Source organism: Mastacembelus armatus, chromosome 13, assembly GCF_900324485.2.
Source record: "Mastacembelus armatus chromosome 13, fMasArm1.2, whole genome shotgun sequence".
NCBI lineage: Eukaryota > Metazoa > Chordata > Actinopteri > Synbranchiformes > Mastacembelidae > Mastacembelus > Mastacembelus armatus.
The window spans coordinates 19850824-19864079 of record NC_046645.1 but is presented as its reverse complement, the minus strand read 5'-3'; the positions used below and the strand labels follow the sequence as shown (position 1 = coordinate 19864079).

The window sequence follows — 13256 nt, the reverse complement described above, 5'->3', positions numbered from 1 at the left end:
TATCTTTGACTTAAACTACAGCGTGTTGTTCAAACCCATGCATTATGCTTTGCATTTTTCTCACTAATGTCACAACTCATCTACATGCTGCCTGTACTAATCAAGTACAAGAACTAAGAACTAATCAACACAGAACAACCTATTTGTCAGTAATATTATGAATTTCACCCTAATAAAATGCCTGTGATGTTAAAACAGTGTAATGAAGCACAGCTTCCTATCATAGTGTCCAAGAGCTATCAGTCCATGGCTCATCTCTTTTTTTTATGTAATGTGTTGCCCTGAGTAAACATAACCTCCAATTTAATTAAAATAAATCCACTTTCATCTGATATTTAGAAACCCAGGGAATAACACTGCCTCTGCTGCAGATACAGTGATTGAAAGCGGGAAATAAAAGGCTGGGCTTGAGGGAGAATTACACTCTACTTACTTTTTCCATCAATGAAGCCATACACTCTATTGTTTATGTTTGAAGTGGGCTTTTCTTCTTAGTAAATGACCTCTCTCCAATTCCCCTCTTTTCTTTCTTTTATTTGCCTCGAACCTTCAGCAACACTGATGACACAATAAATTTCTGTTTGGCTCTTTGTTTGTTTGTGTGTGTGTGTGGTTGCACACATCTGCTAGAATCTAGGACACTATAGAGCCACTGAGAAGACAGCATTTGCATGCAGCTCACAACCATATTAAAATATGAAGACAAATCACTTTGTCTGGCCAGCTGACAGGGCTGCCTGCATTGAGAGCAAGCTAGCAAACTTGCAACATGTCACACTTTCCCGTAAGGCCTTTATAGTGCGAGCTTGAACATGCAGCTTGACAAACAATTGGAAGAAAAGTCAAAGCTGTTATTAAAGGCAATAGAAGTTTTTACCTTTGCCAAAGCCGTCCTGTCATGGTGTTAGAGTCTATATTTTTTATTGAGAGTATGGTTTTCACAGATTCAGGGCACCTACCGTGAGTTTTGAAGGCTTTGTTCTATAGCGGACTTTGATGTAAATTATAAAATGGGGAATTCAAGCTTTTAGGATGTGCTCCTAGTCCTACCCTGTTCAGGTAAAAAAAAAAACTAACAAACAAACAAAAAAACAGAGAGTCAGCTGCTTAGATTGCTTGATGTGGTTATAATGTTTTCTTTTTTCATTTATATAGATGTTAATTTAATGTTACAGAGCTGTAGTTTTTTCTGCAATGACTGGTTTCTATTTGACATGTTCTGTGGGTCGGAATAGACAGTTACTTTTTAAAGGTTTTGGAAAACAGCTTTGTCAAAATAATTATTATAAACCCACTGAAATGACACAGTAAACTGTTACTGATGCCATATGTTGAAAGAGCTCCCTTTGTGGCACTTATCAAATCCGCTTGATTTGAATGCTGAAATGAACAGAGATGCATCTGATAGCACAGCTACATCAATTACACTGATTTCAATATTGCTGATTGGCTTTATGTGCTGTATCTTTTTACAACTCTTGATAGGCTGTATTAGTTCCCTGTGACGAGACTATTGCTATAGTTAACACCAGTAGGGGGAGCTCTCAGCTCATAGCTTACTCTATACTAAACTGGTGAGTCAACATGAAGAAGGCTGCTGGGCGGTAGTGCATATTACACAACCTCCTTCTATGTATATACATTAACGCACATTGCGTCCTGACTGCCGTGTCCAATCACTTTACCTAAAGAAATGCACAATTAACAATTGGATTGTGCTGATTTTTTTTTCTGTGCTTGTTGTATCTTCTTTATGCACACTGCCCTGAAAAACACATAGAGCCTATGTATGCAGAGTTACAACCACCCTCCTTATCTTGGTGCCTGAGCTTTGTCAATCAGTCATTGATTTCTGACTGAGACCATATAGTCTGCTTCAGTATCTCAATACATGGAAATCCATGCACTATTTAGCATCTTCTTCCTCTTCATGCCTGTGATCCCTGCATACAGATATAGTCTATTGATTAGCGGTGTCAGCACCTTAAGTAGTGAATTACACTTTAAAAACCCCACAATCTACTTTGTTCTCGTTTTCCAGATATTTGGGGTTTATAAAATACCAATAATTGCCACAGCAACTTATACTGTAGTAAACTATGTGAATATTTTCAGATATGATTTGTACTCCAATATTTCACAGTGTAGTGCTCACATTGTATGGTAAACAATGCCTCTAGATTTCTGTAAGGCAGCAGGCCTAAATAATGTGTAAATTCAATTAAAAATCTACATGAATAAAACCAGACATTCACCCACTTCACTACATCTCTGCTTACATTTATGATTATTTGGCTTTTGCCAGTAGAAGAAGGTTAACTTCATTTCTTCATAACTTTTGTCATATTTGGACTTAGATCGGTATCGATCCGTGTTTTGTGCAAGTGTGTCAAGCTTCAGTGTGGTGGGCTGCGGGCTGTGCCGGTGCGCAGAGACCGTGCGCTCCTAGCGGCAGCGGCAGCGCTGCTCAAACCAAAAGGCAGAGAGACGGAGGAAGGATGTTGAACTGACTTGTTGTATGACTGTACACTTCCAACGCTATATCCCAGACTAAGCACATGGGTCTTTTGGGAGCTGGTTGTAGTTGTAATAAAATAACTTTTTGGAAATGCATGACAGATGAAGGCTGGTTTACAGTCCCAGTAGCAGCCCGGCCATGTGTTAAACTGTGGAGACATCGCTGATGATCTGAAAGGTGCCAGAGACGCGTCTCAAGGAACCGAGGAGCAGCGGGGAGGTGTAGAGCCTGAACGTTTGTTTTCTAGCGTGGACTTAAATTTATCACCTCACTGACTCGTTGGGCTTCAGCTTCTACAGTAGGTCGTACTGGAAAATAACAGAGGTTGCGAATGAAATCACGGAGCGAGCAGGGATAAGACTACAAGCCCGAGAGTTTGTTTTCAGTGTTTGGTGGATATGTACACCCCGAGCAGCTCCGGGTGACCGAATGTTAAATGGATCCCCTCTGTTTTTGGACTCTGAAAATGGCATTTGTCAGCAAGTAGGACCTTTCCATAACTCCCAGAAACGCGGAATAGACTTGGCCGTCGTTTTGGACATAATTTTCTGCAGGGAATTCAAGGAATTGCGCGCCCGCCGTGGATCTTTAATATGCTAGTATGGGTCCGCTAGCCTTCATCATTGTTGGTGGATTACTGTATTTTCAAGTTGAAGGTAAGTTGACTAACTTGCTGTAAAACTTCTTAGGTCTATTACAAATATTTAGTTTTGTTTTGCTCGCCAGACACGCCGCTTGGCGGGCCACTCGTTAAAACTAATGTTGATCTGTGAGAAATATTGTGGGTTTATCTACTTTGAGTGTCTTGTATAGAAACAAAACAAAACAAAAAGACAAACAAACAAACAAAAACAACAAATTAATTCATTTATTAGGTTTTACTAAAAACGTTTAGGCAGAAAAGTAGTTTCGATTATTTAATTTTATTTCGCATCCTCTCCGCAATACATTTGTTCTTTCCTATTCATATAATTTATTACACAAAAACATGCAGAGCCAGGAAAAGTCAAACGATTAAACTTTTCAGTCCCTGAAGTTAATGATCGCGTTTCAGGTGGTAAAAATTAAGGCAGAAATGAGCTGATGTTTGTTCTGTGCAACAGATAGAGGGAGCAGCGTCAGTGTATTAAATAATAAATATTTTGGAAATATATGGATATATTATGACAAAAGAAATGCTTTCCTGCTCTATGATTCCACTACAGTAAGTGTAAATCAAATTTATGTGAATATGAGTGATTCTCAGATTATGTTCACTAATGATATGGGGATGTGTTAAATGATTTTTTTTTTTTTTAATGGAGCCAAACTTGTTTAGTGTTTTACAGCAGGTGGTGCAAATGAAAGACAAAAGTTATTAACCCAAGAGAAAGTAGGTCTGACCTGTGCATTGGTGGTTCACTGGCTTTTAGGGTATGGCAGATGAGCTGTGAACTCCTTTTCTCTGCACTGTAGTACACTTTACTACTGTGGTCATTTTGCTTTAAAATTGCAGTGCTGCCATTGTACATTGTATTGTAAGCCAGCTTAAAGCCAGGCTGGGACATTACCCAAATTTATTATCCCCATTTGTTTGATAAAAGTTTAGTGATAATGAACTTAATGATTACAAACGAGACTGATACTGTTTAATCCCTGCAGCCAAAAGCTTCAGCCCTTTCTGTCCAATCTGCTGCTGAGTGCTAAGTCATCATTTTCTTTATGATTTTTATGAGTCTTGTTGGGATTCACTGGCCTACAAGAGAAGTGCTTTAATGAGAGAATTAAAGTAGCCTCAACTGCAGTGGTAATATGATTACTCACATAAATCACAAAATAGGAGGGCTTAGGTGAGTTAAATCGTTATTGGGATTGGTCCAACCTGTTAGGGTTAGTGGAATGATGGGAGAGAGTGAGACATACTGAAACGCATAAACCTGCGTTCTTGTTTAATTTTAGTGCTGCTTTAGAACTGGACACACCTTTTTACAGTTGTCTCACAGACATGAGCCTGTACGGACAATGAGAGGCTCATAATCAGGTCAGTGTACTACTGATCTGGCATATTATATCAGCACAGCATTGTGACTGATGATTCACACGTTTGTTTTGCTTTGTTAGTACAAGTTAGCAGTATGTAAAGCAGAGGTTTTTGTTGTTACTGAATACAAGAGCCTGCAAGGCCCCATTTTTCTTTTCTTTCACCTGTCAGCTGCTGCTTTTGTTGTTCACAACTGCATCTTCACAACTTCCAATCCCCATGCCTTATGTAGTTTGCAAATCAAGTGCCTTTTCTGGTGGGATTTGAATTTTTCTTTTTTTTTTTTTTCCTTTCTGTTGTTTTTTTTTTTTTGTAAAACCTTTTTTGGTGTCTTTCACTCTATTCAGCCAAACCCACTGGTTGCTAAGCAGTGGCTGATGGCATTGCTAACTGCCCAGAGGGTGAGGGTGCACATCTCCCTAAGAGCAGTGGATCTTCCCAGTCATTTGCCTGTCACCCTTCTTCCCCCTTTTCCATCCCAGCAGAACTCACCCATCACCCAGCCCTTTTCAGAGGCAATGTGAGGGTCCTTGGAAAGGGAGGAGCTTTCTCTAAGAGTCCACTTAGGCAGACAAAAAGGTCTGGAGTTGTATTCACTGGACAGAGTAGCCAACAAAGCCAAGGCTTGTGAATGGCGTCAGTCACTGTTTAGCGTGCAGTGATTAATACTGCTACTGTGTTGGAGCGAAGAGAAAAGGTGAGATGGAGATAGGGTTACCACACTTTTTTGAGAACCAGGTTGGTTGCAGTAGAAGGTATTTCTGGGAATAAACCAGTCAGCAGTTGTCTCTCTCTTAAACTCTGCTGTACCGCATTTGAAGCTTGGTTAGAACAAGCTTCACATAGTGGACGAGCACTCCTGACCCTGTGCTATTCTAAGATGTTCTGCATGCTTGTCTGATGTAGGATCTGGTGACATCGCATCCATCCTGGGTGACACAGAGAGGTGCGGAAATATGGTGCAACTCAGATCTGGCTGTGGAAGGGAGCATGCTGGGTGTTTGGTGCCCAAGACAGTGATAGCTTTCTATCTGCCAGCAGGGCTGTGGTTTCGCTAATGCTGAGTCAAGAGAAACTTAAACTCAGAGTCTGTGTACGTGTGTGCGTGTGTGAGTGTGAGTGTGAGTGTGTGTGAGTGAGAGTGAGAGGATGAGAGAGAGAGAGAGAGAGAGAGAGAGAGATGGAGTAATCACATATAAAAAGTGAGAGAAGAGTTTGTTAAACAACACAATCTTTTAAAGGGGAAATGACACGGATGAGGCTTTATTACAAAAGCACCCTGGAGACTAACAGCTCTGTTTAAAGTACTGGCCTATAATGGAAAGTAAGCCCAGATTAAAATAGTCTAGGTGAATGATGAGGCAGGCTGAGGTCATTGTGTAAGAGCATTTGCAATGTCTCGCCCCAAATGTGATTGTTCTGCTTGAGTGGGTAGCGTTTAGGCAGTGTTATTGTAATAGTAGTTCATTTGCTGGAATGGAGCTGCTGTAATGATGAACCTTCATCTGAGATCTACAGTGCCTCTTCGTTGCATCCCATGGTCTCATCACTATGAGGGAAACTACTTTTCGCTGCATCTAAGAGCACTATTGTTTATTATCTGATTTATGTCAAACATAAGTGTAAAGACAGCAAGACTTACAGCTGGTGACCACAACAGGAAGTAAATGAGCAAGACAGAGGAAGAGGTGAGCACTTATCCAGTGAAAATCAGTTTACAGGTCCTTGTGTATGTATGGGTGAGTGGTAAGTGTTACCTGGGCAGTGACATGGGACTGTCAGCTGAGATATTTTAACAGCCAAGTCTGGCTAGTCTTTGGGCTATATTTCAGCAGCCATTGCTCAACATTGTTCAAGATAAAAAAGACTTTGTGACCTGCATACAAATTATAAGGCAGAAATAGTGTGCTGCGATCACTCAAAAATAAAAAAAAATTCACAGCAATTTTAAATTCTCATGCCATGATGTTAATGTCTTTACATTTTCACGGCATAAAAGTGGGAGAGAAAATCCATGACTGATTTTGCTCTGACCAGCAAAATGCAGGGGAGGTAATACCACTTTTCCCCATTTTACCTCTGCTTTATTAAGCATCAGCCAAGCATACCACTGACATTTACAGAGCAGAAAAAAGGCCTAATGCTTTGATGCTTTTAGAGAAACAAAGACCAAAAAGATGAGGGATTAGAGCAGGAAGCCGAAAGAAGGCTAATGTTAAGGTAGGTGTTAGTAAAAAATATTTCCTTATATGATCTATATTTCCAACTTTACCACCCTCATCTTCTTCAGATAGACACACATACTTTGTGCAGTTTGTCAGTGGCAGCATCCATGAGGGTGGAATTCAAACAGGGAGGGGGTTGTTGTACACCTGTGCTGACAATAGTAAAGGAGTATATGTGGAGGTAGGAATGGGGGAGGGGTGATATGATGAATTGAGCATGCTGACTGAGGTAAAGCAAGCAGTCGGGGCCTTCACCTGTCTCACACACCTGTACTTATAGAATACACACCTGTGCTTACCCTTCTGGGCCCCAGGACACACACATAATCCTTACTCTATTATCTCACTGCCTCTGTTTCCCCAAACAACTGATTAAGGGCAGGCTAACAGACATAAAACATTGATCTAATCATTGATAATGAGATGAGTGTGAATGAACCCTGATTGATCAATAACAAATACACTGCTGGTGGTTAAAAACCAAAATAACTCTGTTTAGCACAGATTATTCAGTTGCATTATGTATGTGATGAACATTCTTATTTCTACAAAATTTGATTATCTTAAGAGCATGCCAAAATGCAGACAGTGAATTAGGGTGGAGGACCACACGAGGCTCTGATGACATACACTTGCTGGAATAGATATCATTTTTGCCTCATTAGTGTTTTTATGCTGCACTGAAACGTTGTGTATAGGGGAGTGTCTAATTACTCAATGTCCCGTTGCCCTCACTCTGCCCTCTGGCTGGCTGTCTCACAGCAACCTTCATATAAGGGAGAGGGATGTCAAGGTTGAATCTCTTACAGGCGTACATGCAGCTATGTAACTACTCATGCTCATGGTCTCAAGCTCGCACAGATGTGGTAAACAGAAAGAAAGAAATGCATACTGGCAGACATGATGACACTATGGTTAAACCAATAATTTACTTTTTAAAAAGAACAAGTAAGAAGACAGCATATAAATGCGTGAGTTGAATGAATAGACATAGTATTTGGTACATTCGCATACTGCATTAATTAATTTACATACCTCTTTATTGGGTACACATGCTCATGTATATTTGTAGTCTTTATTGGTTGATTTACTGTCCCATTCCTTCTTGTTTTGCTTCTTTGGGTTTTGAGTCACTAACATACCTCCTTGTCAAGCATTTGTGTGACAATTGTACCTGAGCTGAGTGTTTCACCAGGTTCTTGAGAGATGAGGTCAGGCCTTGTGATAAAAATGCATGAGCTGTCTCAGTGTGAGATGTGTGAAGATGGGCAGCCAGAGCACAACACTCAAGCACACATCCGTCACACAGCAGCAGTCCAGCGCAGCTGTAATACTGTTCAGAGTGTGGAGCCACTGAATGAGTGTCTCATTCCACCATCTCCATCCCCAGCTTAGTCTATGGATCACGTAGCCATGACAGCTTGGCACCTTTTACTCCCTGGAACAAACTGGGGAAACTGATTCTATAGAAGGACATAGACTCCAAACCAGGGGCAGTTCTAGGATTTCATCCTTACGGGAGCATAGCCCTCACTATTGTTGCTGATGTATAGACAGCTAATTTGAGATGGCAAATTTCCATACACACTGTACACATTGAACGCAAAAATACAGGCTAAACAATAAAAAAAAAAAAAAAAGATAGAAAATACCTTCTATAACCACCTACGTGTCGCAAGACATTTCATCGTCTCCCGCCTCCAGCTGACATACAGCACAAGCCGTTGCACTTCTAAGGAAGAGCTATCACGCATGCGTAGAATAGCAAATGGAATAAAAAAAATAAATAAATAAATAAAAAAAACTTGAATCCTTTTTTTTTTATTGACGTCCTGCATTTCTTAGTTATTTTTCATTTTTATTTTAAAAAGTAAAAATTATACTTTCAATAAATTTTGATTGATTGTTTTAGGGGGGCTGAAATGACAGACAGGGGGGCTAAGCCCCCCTAAAACGGGTCTAGAACCACCCCTGCTCCAAACTATACGCTATCACATACCTATCCAGTGCTGCATGATGATGAATTATAAATATGAATTATTGCAATTATTTTGCTTGGGTATGTAATATACATATATGCTTTTTCCTCCATATCTCTATTATATATTTGTTTATTCTTATTTGTAACGGGACACCATGTTTCCTTGCAGTGTTTTCTCAAATACTGTATTCTTGTATATGCTAATATATGCTGTAAAATGCTGAATTATGTTATGTTCAGTTGCAAAATATGACTGTTGTGCCAAGCAGTCTGATTTAACTACATTTTCATTTTAAGACATTTGTAAGATGATCATGTAAATTGAAATATTATATTTGATAGTGTGCTGGAATCTGTTTTTGTTGTGACCCTACTGCAAAAACATGGCATCATGCTGCTTTGTAAGCTGAGCCACCATGTCCAGGGCTAAGTTCATTTACTGTATATTATGGCTCCTGGTGAGACTTTGTGGTAAAGTGTCAGTGAAGAACATGGCATGAGCTGAGTGTCACAGCCATTGCAACGGATAGGAAGAAAGCTTTAATCACATCCTTGAACGTTTGAACTCCCCAGTTTCACTTCCAGGATGATGATTGTTTTTCTGGAGTGCTGCTCACAGGCATTTGTCATCGAGAGGCCCACTAACACCCAGCTGTAGGTAGAATTATGGAATATACTGGGTGTATGTGTGTGAATGTTTTTGTGAGCACTATTCATAACCATCAAAGTCCATAGTTTTGTGTTAGCATGGATATATGGGCTTGAGTAAATTAAATGAGTCCTTCATCCACTTACTACTGGCACCCTTGACCCTGTAGCCCTAAGCTAGACCAGATGAAGTGTCCCATGAAATAGAAATGTAATAAATCTCATCTTGACATACTATGCTGTACTTTAAAAAAACACAAACAGTGGGCTATAAAAGCCATTTGATTACCTCAGTCTGCTCTCAGACTCCATCACTTGGATGTTGTGTGGTTACATCTCTTATTTCTTGTGTTCACGTGTGAGGCTAGGGACCACTAGAGTGGCTGAAGGTGGCAGCTGCTGTCGCTGAAATGCAGGGACATTGCAGTGTGTTCACTACAGGTCAGCGCCCACAGCACACCTCCAATTATCCACTCATCTCACAATAGTGTATCATGGACACTTAATGGCCTTCTCCTCTACCTTCCCCTCCCCTTCGACTTCATTTCTAAAGCAATAAAGTACTTATTTATTTCTCCCTATTCACTCCGGAGGGGCAGCTCAGCAATGCAGGTAAAGAGATTACAATGCTTGAGGGAGAATCAATTGATGCCATTCATTTCATTGCACTCCCCTCGGCAGGAACTGATCAGAGAAGCCCACTCTTGAAAGTAGAGAATCCTTAATGTGAATTTTGAGCTTAGCTGTATATACCTCACAGACAGACATATATCTTGCGAGCATCATCATATATACTGCTGCTTGCTTATTAGCTTTTATAGCACCTTTACATTGATTAAAATGACCAAGACAATTGAGCTCTACCACTATAATTTTCTACTGATGACCATTGTTTGACTGGAGAAATTGGCTCATATATTCCACTTGGTCTGAAGGTTGAGTTGTTGATTTTCCACACACAATCACATGTCTTGAAGACTATTGCCATAGGGCAAAACAGAGGCAGACCAGCAGATGGCTGAGCACAGGTTACTCAAAAGGATCTGCAGGAAAAGAGAGAGGATTAAAGAAGGTGGGATGATGCATCGAGCTACATGCTTGAGTGGCCCTGGCATCGGAAATCATTTGATCTGCATCACAGTTTAGTGTGGCCTGACAGCTGCATAGAGCTGGTGCTATACTCCTTACACTAATCAGCCCATTTATAGAGAACAAGCAGCAGCCTTATCAACACATTACACTACACCATAGAGAGGTCTAAACTGTTCCTATGTCTCCCTCCTTTTCCCCCTTTTGTCTCTGGTTTTAAGTCAGCAATTTCAGCTCTTCTGAGACAGGCCATCTGCTGAAAAAGAGATAATGTCACCTTTTCTGTTCATGGCTACTGACAGTAAAATCAGGAGTGGGAATGAGAGTGTTTGAGAAAAACATGGTGAAAACTGCTTGAAATGCAAGCTGTGTGAACCAGCCTTTTGCAGCAAAATCAGATATTTTTTTTCCCACAGTTATCTATTTATATATTCCTACTGCATGGGTGAGGGAGGGCAAATACACAGATGCAGAGTCAATATGACCCCACCACACCACTGCCCGAAATATACTCAGAGTGGAATTCTATCTGATATTTGTTGGAAGCTAACATAGATGCAATGAGAGGTTGCTAGAATTACCCTTGTGTTTGCTTTCAGACTATAGATCTTAGCATGAGGAGGGAGGGGGTAGTATGCAGAGCACTGAGGTGGAACACAGCTCATCATGTGAGCTTGCTAGCTTGCTTGAACTCCGTCCTTGTCTTGCAACACATAATGAAGCAGAAGAATGTACTCTGCACCTGTGAACACACTTCTTCTCACTTTTTGTGTTTTCTTGACTGAGGTGATTTTGCTGTTTCTAGTTGCTGGTTGTATGCAGTGGGTTGGAATGGACTTTTAGTGACATGTAATCCAGATGAGCTGTGTGTCTGTTAGTGGGGGGCACTGGAGCTCATGTGCTGGAACGCCATTGACAGCCTGCCCTAAAGAAGATGAATCTTGGGTGTAGAACAGGCTGCTTGCAAGTGTCACAACAGGCCAGTACAGAGGCGTGGACGACCAAAAACATCATTCTATTGCCACCTCCAGTTTCCCCCTGTTGCTCTCTTGCATTTCCCTTCTGATGACATGACGGATATGACTGTCACCCTCACAACAAGGGTAGGATGTAACAGAGCAGGGAGCAAGTGGAGGAGACAGAGAGACATTGTGAGGGAGTGAAGAGATGAAATAAAGAGAGCAGAATGCAAGAGGAAAATGTGTTTTAGAATGGACAACATGGGTTTAATGCATAATGTATTTATTCTGAGATTTCTTTGAGGTTTTTTTTTCCAGCTCTCTGGGTTTCTCTACTTTCAGCCTGTAATGCTGCCGCCATTTCAGTCTCAACATTATAGTGTTACTGCATCTTGGACCTTGGTTTTCATGTTTGATGTTTTATGACTGGAACTTTTTGCCCAGGTCCGAGGTTGCCATTGGTTACCTGTGATCAGCGAGTATGTCTGTTGGGAGAATAAATAATATCTCTTTGGGGAGCCCTTCTTTTTATGTTCCGGATGAGACTGGTGTGGATATTGATTCGGTTGGTGGGCTAGAATTTCTCTTGGGAGCTAATAAAAATAATTACAAAAGGATCATCAAAGGCCTGACCTTCTGTTGCACACATGAATAAATATGTGACAAAGATAATAGAAAAGACCCTTTCTATGTGTGTGGTCAGTGGATAGATGAGAGACAGCACTGGACTTGACAGTTAAACTTGTTTATTAATAATAATAATAATAATAATATCTATTTACTTATATTTTAGTGTGGTGTATTGTTTGAACTGAAAAAAAGCTACAGAAGGAAAATGTGTGCTAAAGCACTACACATTTCTTCACTAGTAGCATTTTAAAATTGCATGTGATTTCAGAGGATATAAGTAACTGAAAGATAAGGCAGAAAAGAATCTGCTTCTGGTTCAGTAATCCCCCTCTAATTTCATTTTCTGTCTGTGTGCTTGTTTGTTTGTTTTCTTGTTCCTGTTTTCCTTCAGGAGTGAATGGCGGCACAGCAGTGGTAAAAAGTAATGGTGGTGATATTGGAGACAGGGGGAAACACAGCATTTTGATTGGAGCGTGTGCCCTGAGACCCAGTGAAGTGCACTCGCCTCAGCTCAGAGAGCACTTGATTGCACAGCACCAATGATCGCATCAAAAGGGCAACAGAAAGCCCATTTACCGTAAAGAGAGTGAGAAAGGGGGCCCAATAGGAAGCTGAAAATTGACTTTGACTTCAGTGAGGAGCTTGGTCTGATGGCTGCATGGTGGGGAGGTACATGAGATGTTTTATTTGATCTTCCCAGGCATCACACATTTGGGACACATAAGTAGGACATGGCTGCCACATGAAGGAACAGTAAAAGATACATACCCCCATGCAGGTTGGTTTGTGTTTGTGAACAACGAAACTTGGTGAAGTATGGACAAGGTTTACATACTTGTCAGTCTCCATACACTACTACCTCCACTCAGGAAGGTCACTGACCACTTAGGTCTGGCCCTCTGAGCACCCATCTCAGCTTTTTCTGGCAGTGAAAGGACAATTGTACGGGCATCTGCTGTGTTTATTTCCACAGGAAAGGGGAGAGCAGATGGAGACTCAATGTTTAAGTGATTAGAAGGCAGTAGATTGGAATACAAATTGGATTTAAAGAAATTAGACTGATATAAATTGAACAGAGTTGCCGCAGTTTATTGCTGTGCATGTGCATTGGCCTAAGCGGGAAGTCACCACAGGCTCTGTGGATTATGGGTTATTCTTATCTTATTGGAAATTCTCCAATAAGATA

The 13256-nt window shown here is 40.7% G+C and overlaps 1 protein-coding gene across 5 annotated transcripts in view; it reads left to right on the top strand.

Annotated features, from left to right (window-relative positions):
* Window positions 1–2505: 2505 nt before the first annotated feature.
* The window catches only part of robo2 (roundabout, axon guidance receptor, homolog 2 (Drosophila)), a 154937-nt gene continuing 144186 nt past the window's right edge, over window positions 2506–13256 (top strand). For all 5 annotated transcript variants that reach the window (XM_026331144.2, XM_026331111.2, XM_026331119.2 and 2 more), the window contains exon 1: window positions 2506–3174. In XM_026331144.2, the coding sequence (XP_026186929.1) occupies window positions 3120–3174 (55 nt within the window). In that variant the 5' untranslated portion in view covers window positions 2506–3119. The remainder of the gene's footprint in view (window positions 3175–13256) is intronic.